This window comes from Colletotrichum tamarilloi (assembly GCF_030869305.1).
Source record: "Colletotrichum tamarilloi strain Tom-12 chromosome Unknown Scaffold_55.1, whole genome shotgun sequence".
NCBI lineage: Eukaryota > Fungi > Ascomycota > Sordariomycetes > Glomerellales > Glomerellaceae > Colletotrichum > Colletotrichum tamarilloi.
Genome location: NW_026849454.1, coordinates 93,690 through 118,485, shown reverse-complemented (window position 1 = coordinate 118,485; position 24,796 = coordinate 93,690). Strand labels below are relative to the sequence as shown.

Genomic DNA, 24,796 nt, shown 5'->3' with positions numbered 1-24,796 from the left:
TGTGTGCTTGCCCATCTCTTTCAGCCTAGTTCAGCGGAGGACGTTGGCGCGCGAGCCCGGCTGGTCCAGAGAGGCGGGGATGGATGGGTGGGTGCTTGGAGTGCATCTGGTCAGCGAGGCGGCGGCCTGCTAACAGGAGGTTCTTTGGGAGGCTTGAGGGACGCTCTGTGTACCCTAAATAAAGTAAGGTAAGCCGGGCGAGATCTGTCCATCATTGACTGCCTGTTCCGTTCAATCGTTCAATCGTTCAATCGTTCAATCGTTCAATCGTTCAATCGTTCAATCGTTCAATCGTTCAATCGTTCAATCGTTCAATCGTAGCACGAGATGCAATCCCTTTCTCTCTTCGCTTGAGTCGTGTTAAATTTGCGGCTCCGAGAAGGCGGATCGGACGGGAACGATACAAAGGCATTGTGGACTCGAACGATTGTGCTTTGGGTGTGGTGTGAACGTTTGGACGGGAATTTCCGGCGGTATGGTATGGGATATTGCCTGATATTTCGAAGAACGGTCAGGAGCAGGTGCCATGGTGGACTGCTGCAGGCATCAACGGATGGAAATGAGATGAGACGGCGTTACTTTCCTGGACGCCGGAGCGGAGGGGGGGTCTGTGGCACCTTGCGGGTAGGCAATGCAGCCGGATACGGGGAACTCTAATCTTTTCACGGTGAGGTACTGTAGACTGTAGAGATCGGGTAGGGTGTATTTTCCCCTTCTTCGCAGCAGTATCCATACAAAGTATCCGTAGTGGTATGCGGTAGGTCTCTTCGATATCCAGGAAGTCCCCTGCAGTGTCTATAGGCTACCAGCCATCGGCCACGTTCGTCTGAAGGACGACGACGGTCTCGCACTTTCTCTTTCGTGTGCTAGTTGAACTCACGTGAGATGATGCGAGTCGGGGCAGTGTAGGTGCACAGTAGAGTAGCGCAGGTGCGTGTGGATGCTGTCAGCGACTTTGATGCTTTCTGTCAACCGCGTGATTGTTGAATAAGCTACAGAGTAATTAATCGGACTTGCATCTGCCACTTGAAGGATGGTCTTCTTCCGTCAACACCCACACAGGCACAGGATATTTGCCAAGTCATGAATGTCGGGCAGTGTTGGTGTTGCTTTCGCATTCGCAATGTTTCAATGCGTGCGGAAACACCAAGGAAAGTGTGTGATGGGAGCTGCGACAGTCGCCAAGATGGTCAATGACTTGTTGAAGCTGTCTTTGATGGATGGATGGATGGATGGATGGATAGAAATGGATGACCGATCGAAACCTTTTCCTCAGATCGCCCGCAGCTTCCGACGTCCGTTCGGATAGCAGGCAGGTTGTAGGCGGAGCGGGTCCTTCTGTGGTTGGAGATGGGCGGACAGCTTGGTACGTACTGCTGTGTCCTCAGGGAGGAAATGGAAGGAATGGGTGGGTGTTGGCTCCTGCTTCGCTCGCACTTTGGCGATTCCCAGCTGGGAAGTTCAGGTGCATCCCATCTGTTGCCCAATGACGTCCTCAATGCGGGGGCACGGCAAAATATCGAATGGGCTGCTGCACCGCTGCTGGCCCGCCAGTCGGAAGCCGGGACTTTCCCATTTTCTCCATGCCCGGGGCGCTGATGCTCTTTGGCGGCTGGCCACCTGAACTTTTCTCTTCCGCGCCCCGGTCCTTGATGAAAAAGTCTCTATTTCGTCGTTCTTCATTCGCTCGTGTGCTGTATGGAGTACTGGCTGCTATTTCTCGCGCCCGACCTGCCGACCACGATGGCCCCACGGATTCATGGATCCAACCAACTTTTCCTCGTCTCCGCGAACCGCGGATGAGCGCGTGATGGGTGAGGAGCTGTTCCGCGGGCTTTTCGTTGATTCGTACGACTACTTCGTAAGGAAAGATCGGGCAACAAGATGACCGTGGCAGTGCAGAAGAGGCGCCAAGCCCGCATGAGACACTCAGACAGGTTCCTCCCACCTTGAGGCTTGCCTTGCAAAAGTGTACCGGTAGGTAGCCTTCTCCATTGATTGGGGGCTCCAGACGTATATTCGTTCCTGGGTATTTCCACACAATACCCCAGAGGTCCAAGACCAACCCAGCTCGTCACCCACTCACCAGTGAGCCGCGGCCTGATAATCTTGACTTTTTGCCAAGCGCCTCGTCGTCGTCCATACTTGCGTATTGAGGGCGGCGCAGTTCTGTACGCTGCAACCTTTTCGGCTCTACTCGTGTCTACTCGTGAGGTGTCTACCAAGTACCAAGAGGAAGGCAAGGAACTGCCAAGGAGCCCTCATCTGCTTTCCCTTTAGGTGCAGAGTATCTAATCTGCCAACGATTGACGAGTACAGTTGACGGGGGAGCATCGACCTAGTTCCATTTACGGGGACCTTCCGCCGGCGCTTCCTTCGGCGTCCACCTCTTACGGGAATACAGCACCGCCCAGCCTGCCAATTTTTTACCTCAACGTCTCTCGTCCTCGATTCGAGGCTGGCTCGCCTTGCTTACTATTACTCAACACCACTGTTCAACAACATCAACACCATTAGCATTTTCCTGAATTGTTAATCTTCAAGACGACTGTTCTGTCATTCACTTGCGCACTATACCCGCCCGTGACGTCGCGGCAATTGCAGATCCTACCACTTTCTTAAGACGCTTTCAGTTCTTCCTGCAAAACCATTATATACGTTTCTGTGCAGCTTTTGGCCACCTGCGCTGGTCCGGCACTTGGAGATCCCACGACTCCAAAGGACCACGCCAGATCCAGAAAGGAACGCGCCGCCACCTCCAAGACGAGCCCAATGAAGAGCTTCATGGCCGAGCCACTCTGGTGAATCCGGGCCGCTTTCTAAGGGATCCGTCTGGAACAAGCCCATTTTTGCCGTCCTTCTAGTCTCGAGCTAGCCTTGACCAGCTAACCATCACTGTGGTTCTCGATCCGCGCTTCTGGGGGCTAGACTGAGACTGCCACTGCTCAGTGTACGGCCTAGACAGAAAGCGACCAAGCCTCGCCTCGCGCGCCCCTCAAGAATGGACAGACGGCATCTGGGCGACGCCCCTTCACAGCAACATGAAGACGCTGACCCCGCCCCAAGAACGTCGTCGAGCTCAACCTCCTCTGACCATAATGACATTGATCTTCATGACATATCCTCGCCATCAGTGAATCCCGCGCCACGCGCAGCGCAAAGGTTGAACCCGAGACGAGCCATCACCGAACCCATGGGGAGCAAAGGCGCCCTCGACGGCGGTCATGTCCGTTTCTCGGACGAGCTTCAACGAGACTCCAGGCGCAGCTTTGACCCGCCGTCATCACACCCGAACTCGAATAGGCCAGGGCTCTACACGATTCCCTCAAGGGGTGATCTCGAGGGCCATATCCAGGACGAGCCCTCGTCCTCACGGCCTCGACGGGGCAGCGACCACAGCTCCGCGCAGCCTTCAGACTCTGATCTCAAGTATCCAGTCTACCGACCAGAGCCAACGAAAAGGACAAAATGGCGCGTTGCGCAGGAGTCGGTCAGCGACCAGCTAAAGAAGGCCTACAATGTGTACATTGTACAGGGATTATTGCGACAGAAGCCGCTCCCGCCGAGCGCAGATGGAAGGCATATCCCACTCGACATGTCAAGGGAACGGAGTGACCTTCTCATCGACGAACGCACTAAGAAGTCGTACGCCAGTAATTTTATCCGATCCAGTCGATACACGATATGGAGCTTCCTGCCCAAACAGCTCCTGTTCCAGTTCAGTAAGATGGGCAACTTCTACTTCCTTGTCGTCGGTATCATTCAGGCCATCCCCGGACTCAGCACTACGGGCCAGTGGACTACCATTGCACCTCTCGCCGTGTTTGTGTCATTATCAATGGCTAAGGAAGGATACGACGACTACCGCCGGTATCTGCTGGCAAAGACGGAAAACTTGAGTCGCGCATGGGTTTTGGGCGAACGATCCAAGAAGGCGACAGCGAGGATGAAGAGGCACAAGGATGGCGAAGTTGCGGAATACTCGGCCGATGGATGGACCGAGATTGAATGGCAGGACCTCAAGGTTGGCGACGTCGTTAGGCTTCAACGCGACGACGACATTCCGGCGGATATCGTCCTTCTGTACGCGTCCGGGCCCAACGGTACCGCATACATCGAGACTATGGCTTTGGACGGCGAGACGAATTTGAAGGCCAAGAGAGCCTCACCTGTTCTCGCTGAAAGGTGTCAAACTCTGCAAGGCATCGAGTCTTGTCAGGCAACCATCGTTTCCGAGGACCCGAATCTGGACCTTTACAGGTACGACGGACGTGTCACTGTCAACGGAGAGACACTGCCGCTGTCACTCGACAATGTCATTTACCGCGGCTCCACGGTGCGAAACACTACAGAAGCTATCGGCATCGTCGTGAACACGGGTGAAGAATGCAAGATCCGAATGAACGCTCACAAGCACGTACGCACAAAAGCACCCGCCATGCAGCGTGTCCTTAACAGAATCGTCGTTTGGCTCATAGTAGTGCTACTCGGCCTCAGCAGCGGTTTAACCTTGGGCCACTATCTGTGGCGAGACCCTGCCGAGTCTTCTTGGTACTTTATGGGCGAGCGCATTAAGATGAGAAAGATCTTTATTGCTTTCATACTCATGTTCAACACGCTCATCCCTCTTTCGTTGTACATCAGTTTGGAAATCATCAAGATCATACAGTTTTACATGATGGGAGACGTCGAGATGTACGACCCGGTCACTAATACGCCAATGGTTGCCAACACCACGACGATCCTCGAAGACTTGGGCCAAGTCAACTACGTCTTCTCAGACAAGACAGGCACCTTGACGGAAAACGTGATGCGCTTCAGAAAGATGAGCGTCGCCGGCACCGCATGGCTGCACGATATGGACATTGAACGAGACGAACACGCCAAGCAAAAGTTGATTGACATGGCTCGCAAGAAGCGCAAGGGAAAAGGCAAGGACAAGAACCGCGAAAAGACAACGAGCGATCACGACAACTATTCGTCGTCGACACCAGTACAAGGAAGGCCGTCCATCAGCACTTATGGACGGGGACGCTCTACAAGTCGGGCGCCTCATGCCGAGCCCGAGCTCAAGACGGAAGACCTCCTGGACTACCTGCGACGCAAACCGGACACTGTCTTTTCCAAGAAAGCCAAGCAATTCCTACTCTGCATCGCTCTCTGCCACACATGTTTACCCGAGACAAAGGAAGACGGCGAGATCGAATACCAAGCCGCCTCTCCCGATGAACTTGCTTTGGTTGAAGCTGCGAGAGATCTTGGCTACCTCCTCATTGACCGGCCTGCACAATCAGTCATTCTCCAAATTCCCGAAGCTGATGGAACGATCAAAAGAGAGACCTACCAGGTGCTAGACGTCATTGAGTTCAGCAGTCAGAGGAAGAGGATGTCCATCATCATGCGTATGCCCGACGGCAGAGTATGTGTTTACTGTAAAGGCGCCGACAACGTCATTTTGCCTCGTCTCAAGCTTAGCGGCCTTGCCACACAAAAGGCAAGCGACGTCAATCGGAGAGCCTCGATTCGTAGGAGTGTCGAGAGGGAAAAGGCACAGCAACGCCTCAGCACGAGTGGAACGCCCCGCAGCAGCTTTGCAATTGGGAGAACGTCAATGTCAGATCGACGTAGCATGATGAACCAGAGAATTTCTGGTGACATGCTCAGACGATCCAGCGCCGTGACCGACGACGCCGACGCATGGACCTCACGCAGAGGTTCAGCAGACATCCTCTCGCCCATGAGCGCTCACGATATTTGGTCATCGCCACGTCACAGCATGGCCATGTCAGCAAACGAGGATGAAGTGGATGACTTCATTGACGAGTCCGTGGCTCTCAACGAGGGCACCGTTCTCGAACGATGCTTCACGCACATCAACGAGTTTGCTTCAGAGGGCCTGCGGACTTTACTGTACGGCTACCGATACATCAGCGAGGATGATTACAACACGTGGAAAAGGATCTATCATGATGCCACCACTAGTTTGGATAATCGACAAGAAAAGATCGAGGCGGCCGGTGAGCTCATTGAGGATAAGTTCGAACTTGCCGGTGCCACCGCCATCGAGGATCGATTGCAAGAGGGTGTACCAGAAACGATTGAGAAGCTCCGTCGCGCCGAGATCAAGGTTTGGATGCTGACGGGAGATAAGCGCGAGACTGCCATCAATATCGGTCACTCTGCCGGCCTGTGCAAGCCATTCTCCGAGGTCTTCATCCTGGATGCTACAATGGGCAACCTGCAGGAGTCAATCCTCTCGACCCTGGGTGAAGTCGCCCGAGGTATGGCGCCCCACGCGGTAGTAGTGGTCGACGGTCAGACCTTGGGTATCATTGAAGGAGACGAGGACCTCAGCTTCCTCTTCTTCGACCTTGTAGTGAGGGTTGACTCGGTCATTTGTTGTCGCGCCTCTCCCTCGCAGAAGGCCACTCTTGTCAAGCGTATTCGCCGGCAGGTACCTCACTCCCTGACTCTAGCCATTGGCGACGGCGCCAACGACATCGGCATGATTCAAGCCTCGCATGTTGGTATCGGTATCTCGGGCCGCGAAGGTCTCCAAGCCGCTCGCATTTCCGACTACGCTATTGCGCAATTCCGCTTCTTGCAGCGTCTTCTCTTTGTCCACGGCCGCTGGAACTACCTTAGGACTGGCAGATATATTCTCGCCACTTTTTGGAAGGAAATTGTCTTCTTCCTACCACAGGCTTACTTCCAGCGTTACACGGGATACACCGGGACGTCTCTATATGAGAATTGGAGTTTGACGGTATTCAACACTTTCTTCACGTCGCTCGCTGTTATCTTGTTAGGCGGTTTGGAAAAGGATCTGCAAGCCAAGACGCTCCTTGAATTCCCCGAGCTCTACACCTTTGGCCACAAGAACAGAGCTTTCAACATCAAACTTTACATTGGCTGGACATTCCTCGGGCTGATTGAGTCTCTCATCATCTTTTGGGTGACCTGGGCAGTCTACAATTCGCTGCCTTTCGATCAGGACACATCGCTCTATGCTATGGGATCCGTTCCCTTTACAGTTGCTGTGGTGTTTATCAACATCAAGTTGCTGTGAGTTACTTCGTGTGGAATTTGGTATAATATTTTGCTAACAAGTTTAGGGTTCTTGAGATGGAAAACAAGAACATAATCATTCTGGCCGGGTTTCTCATCTCGGTCGGGGGTTGGTTCTTGTGGAACATCATTCTTTCCGCAGCTTTCCGGCCCATCCTGCGCATCTATCAGATTCGCCACGCGTTCATTCATAACTTTGGTAGAACGCTGAGCTTCTGGACTACTATTCTCCTTGCACTTGCGACCGTTATCTGCTTGGAGCTGATAGTCGACGCGATACGTCGGGTCTACTGGCCGCGCGATGTTGATATCATGCAACGTCTCGAGAGGAAGGGCTTCAATGCGGATGACGCGGCCGAGGGAATAGAAGGCGGCCACGGCGAGACCTCTGGAACGGTGCTAGAAGTTATCAGCAGCAAGACCAAGTCGGTCTTTGGCCATACCGAGGAGAGGCCCTCGAACCTTGACGGGGCACCTAGGCCAAGTCACTCCACCACTCGGCCTTCATTTCACCAGGCACGACAGTCTCGAAGGTCGAGAGACGAGTCGGCCGCTAGGTCTTTCACGCCCCCGGTTGAGGAAGCCAACATTGCAGACCCAGAGCTGAGTTCAGAGCTAACGAAAAAGCCACGCCTTTCTGTGGCGACGAGGTGGTTGGGGAGCTCAAAGAACACTCCAGTGAATGGCCCCATTGAGCTGCGGTCGACTGGTCAATCATCGAGGCCGTAAAAAGAAGGAGGAGGAGAATTGTTTTTGTACATGATTGGCCGTTATGATTTAGCATTATGGTTACTTGGACTGTCCTTTTCGGGTTCCGGGGTTTTGGTTCTTGTTCTTGATACCACAAAGCATGATGGGTTTCCCTTTTACGTTTGGCGTTTTCAGAGGTCAAACATTGGTCGGCAGTAGACAGCGGGGGACTGCATACAACAGGCAGGCGTAGTAGTCTGTGTACATACGGGGAAAAGACTACCTTATGCGATGAATTCAAGACTCTCTCAACTATTACGATGATGAACTATCACGACCATTTCCACTATGATTGTCTGTTGCGTCTGAGCAAACAGAGCCGCCATGCTTTATTATGCATTAGAACAAGTGCGAAGAGCAGGAAGAATCTGGCTGTGGTGTATGTACATGATCATGATTTCGATGATTAGTGTGGCCTTGTGGGCTTCATTCATACTCGTTTGAGGGTTGGTGATGAGGCTTGGCAGGGTTAGTTGTCCTCCTTCTTCTCTTCCTTCTTCTCGTCCTTCTTCTCCTCGGGCTTGTCTTCCTTCTTGTCGTCAGACTTCTCCTCCTTCTTGTCCTCTGACTTCTCCTCCTTCTTGTCATCAGACTTCTCCTTCTTGTCGTTAGACTTCTCCTCCTTGTTATCAGACTTCTCTTCCTTCTCCTCACCCTTCTTCTCGTCCTTAGACTCTTCCTTGGGCTTGTCCTCAGACTTTTCCTCCTTCTTCTCATCCTTGGGCTTCTCGGACTTGTCTTCCTTCTTATCCTCTGACTTCTCCTCAGACTTCACGTCGTTCTTCTCTTCAGACTTATCGTCCTCCTTCTCCTCGGGCTTGGACTCCTCCTTGTCCTCAGACTTTGACTCCTCTTTCTTCTCCTCCTTCTCCTCAGGCTCATCGTGCTTCTCCTCCTCATCATGCTTGGCATGAGCAGCGCCGTGGCCCTTGGACGGCGCGGGGCCGCTCCATGGCTGGATGACGGCCAGACCGGCGGCGAAGACGACTGCTGAGCCAATGGCACTGTATCACGGATAGTGGTCAGACACGTCATCCTCGGGCAAGTCTTGACTGGCAGTCGTCCCGTTTCACACAAATATGCTCAATTCAAGGAGCCAATTAGGTTCTAGATGGGGATAAAAAGGCAATTTGACTTACAGAGGAAGCTCGCTCTGGGGCTTCGCGCCATGTTGGCTGGCGTAGGTCCTCTGGCCGACCTGGGAACGGAACTGGGGACGGATCGTCCGGCGCGCCGAGGATCGGAGGGCGGAACGCAGGGAAGCTGCTCTGGCGAAAGACATTGTGAAAGTGTGTAGTACGGAGTACAGAGTGAAGGCAGGGAAATGCTCAAGTCGCTACAAGGAAGGAGGAAGCTCAATGGCAAGACCAATTGGAATAGTTGCGAGTGTCCTTTGTAGAGAAAACAAACAGGAGGAAAGGAGAAAAGGGAGCAAGAGAGCAACAAGAGAAAAACCCGCTTGGGAAAGCACGTAAGGAAGCCAAAAGAAGGGGAAAAAAAGCTGGGGTTGGATTGGTGTGGCTTGGCCTTGGTTTCTGGCCTGTTGTGCTGGCTGACTTTGAGTGACCTGCCGTCCGAAGTCTAGAAGCTCGGAGCTGCGAGCTCTCTGCCTCCAGCTTGCACCAGCAACGAGCTTCCAGAGCAATCGACCAATGGTAGGGAAGAGGCTGGATACCGTGTAGCGCCTGGATGCCGGGGGTGGCTGGTTCCCCACAGCTTTGTGGTGACGACATTTGCCGGGGGGTGCCGAAGGGGCCCGCACGACATACCTACCTACCTTACCTCAATTCCGAAATGGGAAGATGGGAACTCGGGGTCAAGGTCTCGAGGTTCCACTCCATGCTTATCTAATCTTTGGACGGAATAACTCATCGGAGAACGAGCTTGGGCCGGCACGGACCTGATGGATTTCCCAGAGACTTACATAACGCTCCGGCGTGGTGGAGAGTGGTAGGGGTCCACTTTCGCGGGGCAAGAACGTCCCGGAACTGGTAGCATTGAGGGGACCTCTGTCTGTAAGGTATTGTCTGAGGTACCTGCTGGGCTGTCTAGGGTAATCCCGCCCAACGACACTTGACTGGGCCCTTCCTGCCTGGAGCTCTGGAACCTGTAACCCCACCACCAACAACGCCTCTTTCACGAGGGTCTCTGTTGTCGTGATCCAAAGCCAACATCAAAAACAACCCAGCCCAATTTGCCGCCCCGACACATATCATAGCTTTCCGCCATCTTTTCACTTATCGCCGGACTTTCGACCTTCTTTTCTCTTTTCTCTTTCCTCTGCATGGTCAGAGGAACCCATTCCCCGCTGACACGCCACCTGCCGCGATAACCTCCTCATCTCCATCACCCTCGCACGCAGCGAACCAGCCCATCCGACACACTCCAAGATGGCTTCGTCAAGCGTGCCGGCGAATCCGACGCCGCAGACAGTGATCCAGCTCGTGCAGAAGCTAGGAGACGCAGACCCGGATTTCCGCTTCATGTCGCTCAACGATCTGCTCCAGGTCCTAGCGAACGGCAAGCCCGACTTTTTGCACCACGACTATAACGTCGCCGCACGTACTGTTGATAGCATCATCAAGGCGCTCGACGACCAGAATGGAGAGGTGCAGAACCTGGCGATCAAATGGTGCGAGAATCTGAACCCCTTTGCCATCTTTGCAAATCTTTCTCAACGCTCGACAAGCAATGCCAGGAGCTAAACAGTTTCCCTACACAGTCTCGGACCGCTAGTTATGAAAGTACCGACCCCGATTATCGCACCGATGATTGAGAAACTCTCTGCAATCAAGCTTAAGAACTCGGTTGACAATGCTGTTCCCTCGCTCGCCCTCCGCGCCGTCATCATGGCCCTCCCGAAACCCACACCTGGCTTGCCGCCCGCCAAGGACGTGACAGAATCATACCAAGCCGTCAGCCGCGTTCTGATCCCGCGACTTCTGGGACCCGGTGGCAAGGTGCAGCCGCAGAACCCCTCGAACAACATTCAGTTGCCGCCCGTCCCGCAGGGTCTCCTTAAGGTGGACAAAGACCTTAGCGCAGAGTCGGTGGACATTCTTATCGAGGTTGTCAGATGCTTTGGCGTGATGCTCTCGCCCCTCGAGGTCGAGGCGATGCAAGATGCGGTTATTAGTCTGCTCGAGAACGACAAGACATCATCAGTCGTGAAGAAGAGAGCTGTCGTGGCTACTTCGATACTTGCTATTCACCTGTCGGACGAGTTGCTCAGCCAGATGGTCGACCGAATGGGCAACGACCTGGACAAGGCCGATATCTCTGCAGTCACACGCCGTCTCTATATTTCAATCACTGGCTCATTGGCAAGATCCATTCCCAATCGTTTCGGCTCATACCTGAAGACTCTGGTGCCCTTCATTCTCCAAGCTCTGAGCGAGGGTGAGCTTGAGAAGCATCTGGAGGAGATCAGCGACGGAGATGACATTGGCCAGGAGTTCAACGAGGTGCGGGAATCCGCTCTCGTTGCCCTGGAGTCATTCCTCGCCGCTTGCCCGACGCAGATGCGCCCATTTACCGACCAAACCATCCAGGCGACCCTCAGATATCTCAAGTACGACCCCAACTACGCAATGGGCGACGATGACGAAGATATGGACGTTGACGACGAGGATGAGGATGAGGATGATGACGAATTTGAAGACGATGCTGGCTTTGATGATGATGACGCAAGCTGGAAGGTTCGTCGTTGTGCCGCCAAGGCTCTCTACACCCTCATCTCAACCCGTGGAAGTGGTGATTTGTTAGAGAACGGTGTTCTATACAGCCAGGCTGGACCCACTTTGGTAAAGAGGTTCGACGAGAGAGAGGAGAACGTCCGTCTAGAAGTTATTGCTTGTCTGTCTCTTCTTGTGCGCAAGACGGGCGAGGGCATGTATCCCACTGATCTCTCACTCGACGATCAAGAGCCCGAGGCGCCTAGCTCCATCCCCATCAGCAGAAAACGCAGACGTCAGAGCAGCGGCGGCGGTTCTATGAGCACCCCTCATGCCGCCACAGGTCTTACATCCCCCACCCTCGAGAGAATCCCTTCAACTGGACCCCGCGCAGATTTGGCTCGCTTCACCCCGACGATTGTGAAGGCTTCCACCAAGTTGCTCAAGGGCAAGGTTATTCCTACCAAGCAGGCCATCATCAACCTCCTCGACGATATCATCACGGTCCAGCGGGGTGGTCTTTCCGACTATTTCAACGACGCCATCGGCCCCATCATTGAGTCTATTAAACCCACGGGAGCCTCAGCACTCGCCTCATCTCTGGCTGCCTCTGGTGGAAATGCGTCCGCGACACCCAGCACTCTGCGTGTTGCCGCCCTGAAACTTACCAGCGATATTGCCAAGACCCATTCGTCAAGTCTCTTGCAGCCGTACCTGACCAAGATAGTGGCTGGTGTCATTTCGGCAGCCAACGATCGATTCTACAAGATCTCAAGTGAAGCCATCGGAACGATTGAGGAGTTGGTAAAGGCAATCACTCCCCCTCGGTCCAAGATGACGGCACAGAAGTTCAAGGGCGAGCTTCAGAAGCTCTTCGACACGATCATGAACAGAATTACTGCGACTGACGCCGATGCTGAAGTCAAGCAGCGTGGTATCCACGCCTTGGGCGTCTTGCTGTCTAGAACCTCCGGTGCCGACGGCAATGGTCTGACCCCAGCCGACAAGCGACAGGCTGCCTTGACTGCACTTCTTGACCGCCTCAAGAACGAGACGACTCGCCTGGCTGCCGTCAGAGCCGTCGATAACGTCGCAGCTTTCAGCACTAGCAGTGGCCAGCTCGAGACGTCGTGGATTCGGGAGGTCGCCCTGGAGCTTGCGGGACAACTCCGCAAGGCCAACCGGGCTCTTCGCGGTTCTAGCGTGCTCGCACTCAAGCATTTGGTTATGTCGCCGACCGCCAGAGGTCAATTGGATGCAGACACTATTCAGGGCCTGGTTTCGTCGTTGGTGCCCGTTATTAGTAACAACGACACTCATCTGTTGGCACCTGCCCTGCTCATTCTCGCGACCCTCGTCGAGGAAAACGCCGACCTCGTGGTCACCCAGTCAATGACTGCGACTATCTGCAGTCTGCTCAAGTCAAGCTATGCCAGCATCGTCCTAGACCAAATTCTTATTCTTGTCACCAAAGTTGGCGAGAGCGGCGCTGGCCAGCCTCTCATGCAAGGGCTTCTCAATGACGTTAGTATCGAAGGAGACCCCGTTGTCGTGGGCAAGGTCATTGGTGCACTTCTTGTGGCCAGTGGAAGCTCGGCTGGCGTCACAGTCGAGAGCTTCATTTCCGAGTTGCAAACCAGCTCCAGAAACAAGGACGACGCTCGCTTGAGCTTGGCGCTTGCGGTGCTCGGCGAGGCTGGTCTCCGTCTTGGAGCCAACTCGCCATTGAAGGCGGAACTATTCTTGCAACAGTTCCACGAAGAGCCCGACAAGGTCTCTATCTCTGCTGCAGTGGCCCTTGGCCGTGCTGGCTCTGGCAATGTTTCCGAATACCTCCCAGTCATTCTGGCAACCATGCAGAAGGGTGGCAACACGCAATACTTGCTTATCCAGTCGATAAAGGAGATCCTGCAGCAAGTCAACGTTCTCTCTGCCGAAGTCTCCAAGTTCGCGGCCGATATCTGGCAGCACCTCCTTTCCGCCTCTACTATTCCCGATAACCGAGTGGTGTGCGCGGAATGTGTGGGACGACTGACTATTATCGACTCTCAGACCTTCATGCCTCAGCTTCAGGTAAATTGAACAAATTCATCACGGATAGAGTGAAACTAACAACAACAAAGTCCCTTCTCAGAAATGAGAACCCCGACATTCGGGGCATGTCTGTTCAGGCTGTTCGATACACGCTTCCTGATAGTGACGAGGCTTTCGACGCCATGCTCAAGAATGTCCTTGTCGATATGCTGCTTGTCATGCTGCAGGATTCGGAGATGGACAACCGCCGCTTGGCGATGTCGACACTCAACTCGGCTGCACACAACAAGCCCGATCTTATCCTGCCTCACCTCGGCGAGCTAATGCCGTTTGTGTTGACCGAGTCGGTGATCAAGCCACAATTGATCAGAGAGGTCATGATGGGCCCTTTCAAACATATGGTGGATGATGGCCTTGAAGTCCGAAAGGTATGTCATGTCTTATCTCGGAGGGTTGATGCCGGCTGTTGCTAACCACAGACATAGAGCGCTTATGAGACCCTGTACGCTCTCATGGAGACGGCCTTCTCGCGAATCAACAACATTGACTTCTACGACCGCGTGGTCGCTGGTCTGAAAGATGACAACGACATTCGCAGTCTCTGCAACTTAATGGTCTCCAAGCTTATCGCGCTTGATCCTGATGAGACTAGCCGTCGCCTTGACTCCATCGCCGAGGCATACCGCGCCATCTTGTCAACCAAGCTTAAGGACGGAGCCGTCAAGCCGGATGTGGAGAAGCAGGAGGAGGCGAACAAGAGCGTTCTTAGGGTCACGCTCTTGCTCGGAGACAAGCTCAAGGGTGCAAAGGATGGCTCTGGCAAGGGGGCAGCCAACGCGAGTGCTGGAGGTGCCAGCCAGGCGTGGAATGCTTACTGGGAGTGGGTTAACAAGGAGTTCCAAGCGCAGCTTAGAAGCCTGCGTGAGGAAACCAAGAACCTTAGCATTCTGTAGTACAGACACTACATAGAGGCAGGCCACCTTCATCTTACTCTTGAAGATGAGGCATAGCTAGGACGCGTGAGGACAGCAGAGGATGAATAAAATTCTAGCATTTGATTTGTGAAGTACTCTTCGGGAAAACAAGGAGGTCTCACAGCCGAGGCGAATAATTAGTCCAAGTGCCTTTCTTGATCCGTGAAGCATACCCCGAAGCCATACTAGGTGGATCTATGAGGTTTTATTCGAAAGTTGGAAAATAAGATCGCCTCACTTTGGCCATGCGTCTTCAGAAGGTCGACGATTCCTCGCATATTTGAAGCTTGTAGGTGGTTCGATGGATCACGCCGGTGGGTAAGGCCAAGTGAAGGGCATTTCATGACGATACTGTACACTTGTGGATCACGCGTGCCATCAGTCCTCCTGGGTTACGTTCCGCCTCGGTGAGGAAATAGAGATGTGCTTGGTCTACGCTGATGCTTGTATGTATTACGGCGGGTTAGAGCGTCTTTTCAGGGTAGTTCCCGGAGTAAGGAGGACGTTTCTCGGGCCTATCTCTTACTTCGCCTTCTTCGTTGAATGAGTGGTTTTGACGATGGATCTTCGCTGGAGGCATTATGGAATTATGATTACATTCCGTGTGTTCGATGGTTAGAAGAATTTGGCTCTTTGAATTGGAGTTCTCGATCCAAACTCGATGTATTGCGTGTAGATATGCGACTGTGCGCTAGTGATAGAAGGCAGAGAAGCCGGGAATCGGTCTACTATTCCTTTTCCAGACGTCTTGATCGAGGATGGAGGTTCTCCAACTGGTGAGGAGGTCATCAGACTCCTTTATTTATGCTGGATAGCCTCGAGAAATGGCAGCCCTCATGATCCTCTGTGTGTCTTCACGCGAGCAAGGCAGGGAGTGCCTTGCTGTCATCTAGTGGATTAACTTGGGGAAGAGTCGACTATCAATATTGGCCTGAGTCGTGGTCAGAGTCTTCTTTTTAGGCTAGCCATATTGAATAGCTTTCGCCATTCTGGTCATGCTTCAGGTGGCTGTTCTCAGTTGGTGGGACTTCTTTGATGGATCGAAACTTTTTCTAGCTTAAAGTGCCTCTAGTAGATAACATCATTCAAGTACTCAAGTAGACTGTCCTTCTTTGTCAGTATATACCTCTATGAATAGGAGGCAAGAAACTACTACTAAGGAAGTAGGGTGTTGGGGTAAAAGTAAATGCCCCAATGTAGAGCATCTACTTTCTCCCGGGCGTTTCCATTTTGTTCGCTATCTTCTGGGTAAAGAGAGCACATGTCCTTCGGAACCAAACGCACAAAGAGACGAGTTGCTGAATTAAAAAGAGATGGAGGGCATCGCGCGATACATTTATAGCCTTGTAGAGAAGACGTTTGCTTTCTGTTTGCTGTCTCCCCGAGATAGTATGCTTGGAGTCCTCCTCACTAGGCATAAAAGAAGGACCGCTGCGGCAGCTTTACGTTTCGCTTTTCAAGATAACTTCGTTTCGGGTTTTGAGCCCTTCTAACTTGGGAGCTGTTGAAGTCTTCTATGTTATGAGAGGCTTCGGCAACACTTAAAACGGACATCAATCATACATTAGCCATGTCTCAAGTAGCAGTGTACACGTAGTCGTAAATTCTCTCCCCTTGTAAACAGACACATAATCTTCAACGTATAAGTCGAGAGCTAGAAGGGGACAAGGACATCCCCCCTCCTTTTTTTTCAAAATGCGCAAGGAGTGAACACGATGTATCTTGGACACTCTGGACGCAGAGAACCTCATCCCAGTCGTCAGCTATCCCAATCTTCAACTATCCCAGTCTCCAAGCCTGGCGCAAAGAGGCAAAACGGTTGCCTCGAAGATGATGACATTGGCCTTAACTCAGACGTCTGTGAATTCGTAGAATATTGCGACATTTATAGCAAACCAATCCCTTACTTACTCGTTCTCTCTAATGTTTCCAAGAAAGCGAGGATTGTAGGCACGTGGACTTATTCATTTAGGCAGGCGTTCTCAACTTTCTCAGGTTATCGTCTTAGACTTACACGGTCTGATGTATCAACAAGCTATTTCAGAAACGAAGATATAACCCACGTCCCCCGGGCAATGTTGCTGCCCTGGATTATGCCTTACACAATACCAATAGACAATGAGAAGCCAACCCATTTGAACCTCCATGTACCCAAATCCACAACCACACACACTCTCTCATGAATTCCAATTCATGATGTCTCGCCCTCTCTACTCCCAGAACCCCCACCCCATCAAGCCTCACATACCCATCCCCACACCCTTCACCTCGTCACCAACCCAACTCCCCAGACACACAGCATCCACCCATTCCGCAACTCCACCCACTCACATCTCCACCACGATTCCCACAAACCCACACCGCAACCCTCTCTATTTTCCTCCATCGCCTCCTGTGTCATGAATCAAGACAACAAGCCTTGTTGGCTAAGTTGTATAGCGTCTCACTAGTACCTAGTGACATGAGAAGATCGGCGGTTCGATTCCGCCACGAGGCATACAAAAGCGTAGTTCCTTCACGGGAGCAATGATCTCTTTTTTGCGTTTTATACTTTATTCCTTGGTGGGAGTTTCCAGTCTACGAATGTGTCAAGACGTAGTCCAGGGGTTCATTGCTTTTTCTTTGGGCCAGAGGTAGTTGACCGTTGACACCACAGTTCTTCTGTGTCTACTTCTACAACCCAACTTGAAAATTGCTAAAAGCTTCCTGTTCAACGTTCAAGTAGGAGAGGATGTAGCTATCGGAATTGAAAGATCTAGCTATTGTTGGACTTGTAAATATGTACGTCTACGGTTGCTTGCTCGCATACGATGGCGACAAAGTTGGTGCCATGATGTTTCACTGAACGTTGCACAACACGTTCCAAGGACGTAGTTGACCAATCTCTCTTCACAACAGTCACAACGCGGCATAGCTATTAAACCATCATATGAATGGACAAAGAAAAGTTTTCCAGTATCTACGGAATCTGACACTACCCAGCCCTTATTAAAACACAGCAGCCAACGCTGGCGCAAGCTAGACGATACAAGCCTACCCACGCTGATTGCTTAAAGCAATAGTACACGAAGAAGTAGCTTTTGTGCAGTGGCCAGAGTCTCTCTTTCGCTTTCTGACTCCCCAATTATCCTCCGCCAGCCTTCTTGGCCTCCTCGTCGGCCTTGGCTTTATCTTCTGCCTGCTTCTTCGTTTCCTCTTCGGCCTGCTTTTTCGTCTCTTCATCAGCGGCCTTCTGCTTGGCATCTTCCTCTGCCTTCTTCTTTTTTGACTCTTCCTCGGCCTTCTTAGCCTCTTCTTCGGCCTCCCTGGCCTTCTTTGCATCCTCCTCTGCTCTCTTTCTAGCTTCGACTTCAGCCTCGACCTTCTTCTTATCTTGTTCTTCGTCGTTCTTCTTCGCCTCCTCGGTGACCTTTTGAGCCTCGCCCTCAACAAGTGTTGACTGAGTATTTTGCTCCTCGTCATCAACGTCAACCAGTCTTCCAGAATCCCACTTCTTCTTGGCGGCCTTGAGCAGCGATGGCAGTTCTCCGCTCATGTCGCACATGCCACGGAAGCTGCCGTTCTCCTTGCGAATCAGCTCGTACGGGTGACCGTACTCGACGACGGCACCCTTGTCGAGAACGAGAACCTTATCGTAATCCACAATAGTTTGCAGGCGATGGGCAATGGTGATGATGGTGCTTGTCAACTCGCGGATGGTCTCCTGGATTTTGGTATCGGTGGCGTAATCGATGGAAGCTGTCGCCTCGTCCATGACTAGAACATTGGGCCGCTTCAAAAGGGCACGGGCGAGGCAGAGCAGCTGGCGCTGACCCTGAGACAGGTTGGAACCGGACTCCGAGACAGTCGAAGAAAGGTTGAGGAAGATGTTCTTGTTTGTAGGCGCAATGGAGGAGCCAGGGCTAGAGTTAGAATCTCCACGAATAAGACCCAGGTTGGGCGTGGCGGGCAACATTGACCCGGCAGACGGCGTAGTCGGTCTGGTTGCCGGTCTGGAAGTTGACTCGTTGGGGCCGATAAGCTGCACCTTGCGAAGCGCCTCAAAGATTTGTTCGTCCGTGTACGCATCGAAGGGGTCCAAGTTGGAGCGAATGGTGCCCATGAAAAGGGTGGGGTCCTGGGGAACAATAGTAATGGCCTCACGCAAGTCGCGGAGTCCAATGAGGCCGACATCGATATCGTCGATGAGAATCTTGCCTTCGTCGGCCTCGAGGGCACGGAAAATAGCCAGGGCAAGCGAACTTTTGCCAGCACCAGTCCTGCCAACGATGCCAACCTTCTCCTTGGGGTTGATCTTGAAACTGAGACCACGCAGAACGGGGTCCAAGTCTGCGCGGTAACGAGTGGAGTAGTTGATGAATTCTACAGATCCTTGGCTAGGCCAGTTCTTGGGGGGTCGGTTCTTCTCGTCAATCGGCTCGGCCTCCTGCTCGACATCCAAGTACTCCTTGATACGCTCCACCGAGTTCATGTTTTGCTCGTTGATAGCATAGAGACGGATGAGCCACAAGACGTTCTCGGTGAAGCCAATGGCGTAACTGAGGGAAATGCCGGCAGAGCCAGCATCGACGCTGCCCGTGCCCAAGCTGAAGATGATGAAGACACCAGCGAAGAATGAAACCGTATCACCAAGCACATCAGTTCTGAACGCAAGCCAACGGTTCGCAGCCCAAAGATAGATAAAGGGACGAGCTTGGACGTTGATCTTGGACAGGTTCTCGCGGATGAAGCGGCGCTCGTCACCGTAAGCTCGGATCGTCGTCATGCCAGACAGAGTCTCTCCAAACTGCTGGAACAGAGGGCTCCTCTGAACGGACTCGAGACGCTTGAGATCTCTGGAGGCCCGGAGGTAGAAAGCACCAACAAAGTAATAGGCAGCAGTAATGAAAACACCGGCGATAAGGAACCCGGGGGTGATAATGGTGATCAAAACGACAGTGACGAGGATTCCAAGAGCACAACCGAAAACGCCAATAGCAATCGGTGCAACTTCCTGGTCCACAGCCTCGAGGTCCTTGCTGAAACGGTTCATCAGCTGGCCGAGAGGAGTGACGTCGAAGAATTTGAACTTTGCCCGAGAAACGCGAGTAATCAAATCGTTGTGAATCTTCTTAGACGCCGTTAGGGAACCGTAGAAGACCCAAATGTCCCTGATGAAGGCAGCAACAGAGCCGGCGAGGCCAATGATGGCGAGAACGGTAAGATAGTAGGTGACGTTGACGTCCGCAACGGCGGAAGCACTAAAGTTGGAGCTGATACGGTTGCCGTAGTTGGCGATGGAGGCGAAGTAGGTCGGGCTCAAGGACTGCTGGCTGTAGCTGTGAGATGCAGTCGAGAAATCAATGTGCGCAACCTCCTCGTCAACGTATTGGTTAGCCCACTCTCGTACCCAGAAGTTGGTCGCGACACCGGACATCTGTTGAAGTCCAAAGACTGTAAGAGCAACAGCCCAGAACCACCAAGCGCCCATAGAGGAGAGGTAGAGTTGGATGACAGGCCACTTGACGGAGCCGACGGCCTTCTTCTCCTCCATGGCGTCTTTTTGCTCCTTCTTCTTGTCATTCTTCTTTGATCGGGCGTCACTGGCGCTTTCATCGCCTGGGTTGACCACAGTTTCTGACCCGTCCTCACCAACGCTGGAGGGAACACGGGACGGAATTCGGGACACCGAGGCAGAGTTGATGGCAGCTTTCTGAACATCTTCACCCAATTTGCCAGCGGCAATCAGCTCAGCAGAGGGGCCCTGGGCGGCAATTCTGCCATTCTCGAGACAGACAACATAGTGCGATGACGGGGCACAAAGCTGGAGGTTGTGAGTGACCAGGATACAGGTTCGGCCGGCCATCAAAGGACCCTTGATGGCGTTGTTGAAGATCCATTGTGCTGTGTGAGAATCAACGGCACTGAGACAGTCGTCCAAGAAGATGTGCTGGGAGTTGGAGTAGATGGCACGGGCGAGCGAAATGCGTTGCTTCTGGCCACCGGACATGGTGATACCCTTCTCGCCAACCAGAGTTTCGTCGCCGTTGTCAAGGATTTCAAGGTCACGCTCCAGAGCGCAGGCGACAATTACATCCCTGTATCTCTTCTCGTCGTACGGCGCAGCAAACAAAATGTTGTCCTTGATGTTGGCGTTTACAAGCCATGCAGCCTGCGCGACATAGGCAACCGTGTCGGCCAGACCCGTCTCAGGATCAGGTCGGACATCCTCGCGGCTACGTCCACCTGGGCAATAGACCTTACCCTCGACCAAAGTCATCTCGCCAAGTAAGGCCATGAGCATGGACGTCTTGCCAGAGCCAGTGGGTCCAGAAATGATGTTCAGCTTGCCGATGAGGAAATCAACGTCCATGTCCATGAGGCGGAAAGCCATCGATCCGTCATCTGCAACAACGTCCTTGCCACCCCAGATGAAGTTGGCCTTGCGGAGGCCAATGACCTTGTTTCCGTCCTCGTCGACATTATCCTCGCCGAGCTGTTCGTACTTCTCAGTCTCCTCCTCGGTAAGGAACTCTTCGACACGGTCCAGGGAGACCTTGGTCTCCTGAACGTGGGCAAACATGTCTCCCATTTGATCAAGAGGCACGCGAAGGAGCATGAAGAGGGAGATGGCAGTGAAGGCAACCGAGGGGTAGAGCGGCTTGTGCTCGATGAGAGTGTACATCAAGAAGGAGAAGAAGGTGATGAGAACGGGGACCGAGTTCCACACAGCAACGGCGAAGGACCAGATGACGTAACGGGACCGAAGAGCCTTCAGCTCAGCGGCACGCTTCTCGTCCACAATACGACCAAACTTGGCCTCCCACGCAAAGTACTTGATGATGCGAATGTTCTGAAGAACCTCGTTGGTCACGTTGATGCGCTTATCGGTAGCACCCAGAATCTTCTTGGACGTGTTGGCGAAGCCTCGAGCGAAGCTGTAGTTGATAGGCAGGAGCAGAGCCATCACAACCAATCCCGGAATGGCGCTGAGCCCCATGACATCCCAGAGCAGAACGATGGCTACGACAAGCTGGCTCGGGGCGGACGCGCAAATGAAGTGCAGGTAGGCCGTGACTTCGGCAATCTTGAAGCTGTCAACCGACATGAGGTTGATGATGGTGCCCAAGTTCGCTTGCTCGTCGTCCTTGGCCGGATCTTTGGCAGCGCCGTTAGCAGCAGCCTCAGCGTCGGCCTTGTCCTTCTTGAAACCGAGCTTCGCCTTGATCTTTCCAATCAAGCTCTGCTTTTCAGCAGCAGGTGCCTTCTTTCCAAGTTCCTTGTCTTTGCCGGCCGAGGCCTTGCGTCGGAGGGCCTTGGCGTAAATTTCACCAACCATGATGGCGCGAATGCGAATGCAAATCTTGCGACCAATCCAGAGGGCATAGTTGTCGGCGAAAGACCTGACAATGTCGAGGACTGGCAAGAGAATCACGTACAACCACAAGACGTTGATAGGAGCGCCCTCGGGCCTCTCCACGTATTCGAGAATGGCCTTGAGTAGCAACGTCGGAGCAAAAGTGAAGACGCCTGCGAAAGCAGCCAGAGCGAATTGCAGCAGAAGCTCGCCCTTGAAGTACTTGAGCAAGTGCCAAGCTAAGGTCGAGGTTCTCTTCATTGCCCGGTAGTCGGCAAGAACAGCGGCAGCCTTCTCCTTGGGGACCAAGTTCCAGACGTTCTTCATTTCCAATGTTTCCTTGTAGCCGCGGGAGATGATGGGGTCCACCCAAGAGAACGTGGCCAGGGAAAAGAGAGAGGCGAGTGGCTCGCGCGAGGGCTCAATGTCGCCTTCCCATTCCAACAGCACCGTCTTGTTGCCTTTGCGTGTCGTAATCGCCAGGCCGAAGAGAAGCGAAGTCAAGACAAACTCGACAATGACGAGCGTTTGCGCAAGGCGGCTGCTCGGGTGAATAATGACGGAGCGGAAGATGCCGACGGTGAACAACCACTGGAACAGGTAAATGGCGGCGGTGTGGTTCCAGATGCGAGGAACGCGCCATTTCGTGTTGCCGAGGAAGAGTCGGAGAGTGGCGAGAATGGCGACGTAAACCCAGGTGACCAAACCGACGATGGTGACCAAGAGACCATGCTGGCCCGGGACAGTCCCAGTGACCAATGCAATAATGTGTATCGCGATCAGACCAGCGATTCCAAGCTCCTCGACGACAATGGTCAAGTTCTGGGCCGGGGGGCTGTCGGCCTGGACAATGGATCCCTTGGTGGTAGTCTTGACCAGAGCAAGGCGACCGCCGCCGTTCATGGTCAGCGCCTCGTCATCTTCATCCTCGGTCTCCTCGGGAGGAATGTCGGTGTGGCCGTGGTGGTGCTCTTCCGGGACTTGTTGGTAGCCTTGCTTGCGGTTCTTCGCGACACTTCGGATCGCCTGCAGGCTGAGGTGAAGGACAGACAAGCCTATGACAATTAGAGGAAACAGGATTTTGAGGTAGCTACGAGAGATGGGTAGTCAGTTAACGGGACAAGTGCGGTGGGCAACCGGTTCGGCTAAACTATCGAATTGCAGTTCAAGGCGGTCGGCATTGGCGGGTTGAGGGCATCGCGATTTGTTGCGCCGTGATGCGACCTGGTGAGGAGGCGGGCTTGAGGACAAAAAGACTCACTCTTGCTGGAAGCACGGTGTGAAATCATCAATGTCCCATATCGGCCAGCTGCACTGAGCAAAGCTGCCCATGTTTGCTAGTACCCCACTCCCGAGTGGCGGGGAGAAACGCCAAAAAGAAAGCGATCAATGGCTGAGCTCTGATGGCGATTGGAGTTGGAGTTTGGAGTCGTTTGGGGTAGTACGGGATGGGATTTTTCTGGCAACGGCGTCTCGGTTCGGTTCGCAGCGGTCCAAAGAGAACGCAGGTGTTGTGGGAGCCGACCTCGGACCTGGGCGAGGCGAGGAGAGAGAAATAGCAGCAGTAGCCAAAATGACGTTGGCCCAGGGCGTGGCTATCGATCGCGCTGCTGTACTTTGTTGTTTTCCCTCTGGCCGATAGAGAGGGGGAGTAAGGGAGTCAGTCGGCAGGGCGTCTGTGTCCCGAGATCGCAGGCAGGATCTGTAGATGCCCGAGTTGTGACGCGGGAAGGAGGGGAGGGGAGGGGGAGGGAAAAACAAAAAAAGAAGGAAGAGAGGAAAAGAAAAGAGATGGAGGGAGAATAGCCCAAGTTGTTGCAGAATCGAGAGTTTTTGGGTGGTGGGGAGGTCAAGGGAAAGAAAAGCTAAGGTAAGTTCCTGAACTGGCTGTCAGTGGTTCTGGCTCTGGCTCTGGCTCTTTCTCTGGCTTCGGCCCCCGGGCTCTCAGTCTGTCACGTCAGTCCTTGGATTGCATCCCTCGGGCTGTTCTTTTCCTTGGTGCGTCTCTCTCTCTCTCTCTTTCTCTCTCTCTAAGTCAGACACTCAAGACCAGTCAGTCTGTTTGTCTGGCACTTCCAATGGTTAGCACAGGGCAACGACGACGAGTGTATGGCTGACGACGGCGACAATGAATGGATGGAACTTTGGAAGGCCTGTCCTGGATCATGGAAGCATGTCGAGTTCCTGCCTGGTAGACAAGAACAAGTTGGGATATCCACAGTGACACTCACACTGGTCCGAGTTTGGATCCGTTTGGCTAGAAAGGTAGGTACAGGTATCCGCACAGCACAGGGAAGACGAGGCCGGAGCAGCAACGAGACAGTCCGCGGCGAGCAACAATGGGTTAGCAGCTGGAGCGGGACCCAGCAAAGGTACCTTGGCTCTGGATCCGAGAAAGCGAGGGAAGGGGAAGCCCTGAAGGGGGAGAAAAAGGTGTGGAGGGGGCGAGCGTGCGAGCGTCAGTGTCTGGCTTGTCTGCTCGGCACTGCGTAATAACAGTCTAGTCTGGATGATGTGTACTTTGTATGTTCACCGTGGTTGTCGGGTCTGGGACTGGGAGTCTGTGGTGTGTACGTGAAGACGAAGGTTCTCAACGATACTTCGTACAGGGCTTGTCCTCGTCCCTCTCGTCCCTCGCCCTTGGTCGTCCCGCCTTGTTGTCGTGACTCGTCCCTCGTTGTCACGGTGGTCTGTTCTTGCGTATGGAGCACCTTGTAAGCCTTGCCTTGGTCATCATCGGAGACTCAGAGAGTACTAGGCAAGGCACGGATAATAGCGTATATGTTCAACATGACGCCGCAGGCTGCCGATGGCTCGTTCGGAGGAATGAAGCCAACGAGACAAGCAACAAGACGCAATGAATGCAGAGTATCCGTACAACAAAATGAAGGCATGCAGATGGCACTCCGTACTCCCGCTCCGTACCCCGAGGTGCAGCGCAGTGCAGGTCGAACCAGGGT

The 24,796-nt window shown here is 53.2% G+C and overlaps 5 protein-coding genes across 5 annotated transcripts; 2 read left to right on the top strand and 3 right to left on the bottom strand.

Moving 5' to 3' along the window:
* Positions 1–1,757: 1,757 nt before the first annotated feature.
* On the bottom strand, positions 1,758–1,922 carry CTAM01_12116 (uncharacterized protein; the record flags this gene model as incomplete). Its single annotated transcript, XM_060528123.1, has 1 exon — positions 1,758–1,922. The coding sequence occupies one exon, from the start codon at positions 1,920–1,922 to the stop codon at positions 1,758–1,760; it is 165 nt and encodes a 54-aa protein (XP_060377256.1).
* A 1,079-nt stretch (positions 1,923–3,001) lies between these two features.
* Positions 3,002–7,797, top strand: CTAM01_12115 (phospholipid-translocating P-type ATPase; the record flags this gene model as incomplete). The annotated part of the gene is made up of 2 exons (XM_060528122.1): positions 3,002–7,065; positions 7,116–7,797. The coding sequence occupies 2 exons, from the start codon at positions 3,002–3,004 to the stop codon at positions 7,795–7,797; spliced, it is 4,746 nt and encodes a 1,581-aa protein (XP_060377255.1).
* Positions 7,798–8,287: 490 nt separating this feature from the next.
* On the bottom strand, positions 8,288–9,100 carry CTAM01_12114 (uncharacterized protein; the record flags this gene model as incomplete). Its single annotated transcript, XM_060528121.1, has 2 exons — positions 8,288–8,822; positions 8,958–9,100. 2 exons carry the CDS (start codon positions 9,098–9,100, stop codon positions 8,288–8,290), a joined length of 678 nt encoding a protein of 225 aa, XP_060377254.1.
* Positions 9,101–10,208: 1,108 nt separating this feature from the next.
* Positions 10,209–14,479, top strand: CTAM01_12113 (TATA-binding protein interacting; the record flags this gene model as incomplete). The annotated part of the gene is made up of 4 exons (XM_060528120.1): positions 10,209–10,450; positions 10,541–13,565; positions 13,616–13,954; positions 14,012–14,479. The coding sequence occupies 4 exons, from the start codon at positions 10,209–10,211 to the stop codon at positions 14,477–14,479; spliced, it is 4,074 nt and encodes a 1,357-aa protein (XP_060377253.1).
* Positions 14,480–17,624: 3,145 nt separating this feature from the next.
* Positions 17,625–23,168, bottom strand: CTAM01_12112 (ABC transporter; the record flags this gene model as incomplete). Its single annotated transcript, XM_060528119.1, has 2 exons — positions 17,625–22,926; positions 23,098–23,168. The coding sequence occupies 2 exons, from the start codon at positions 23,166–23,168 to the stop codon at positions 17,625–17,627; spliced, it is 5,373 nt and encodes a 1,790-aa protein (XP_060377252.1).
* Positions 23,169–24,796: the final 1,628 nt, after the last annotated feature.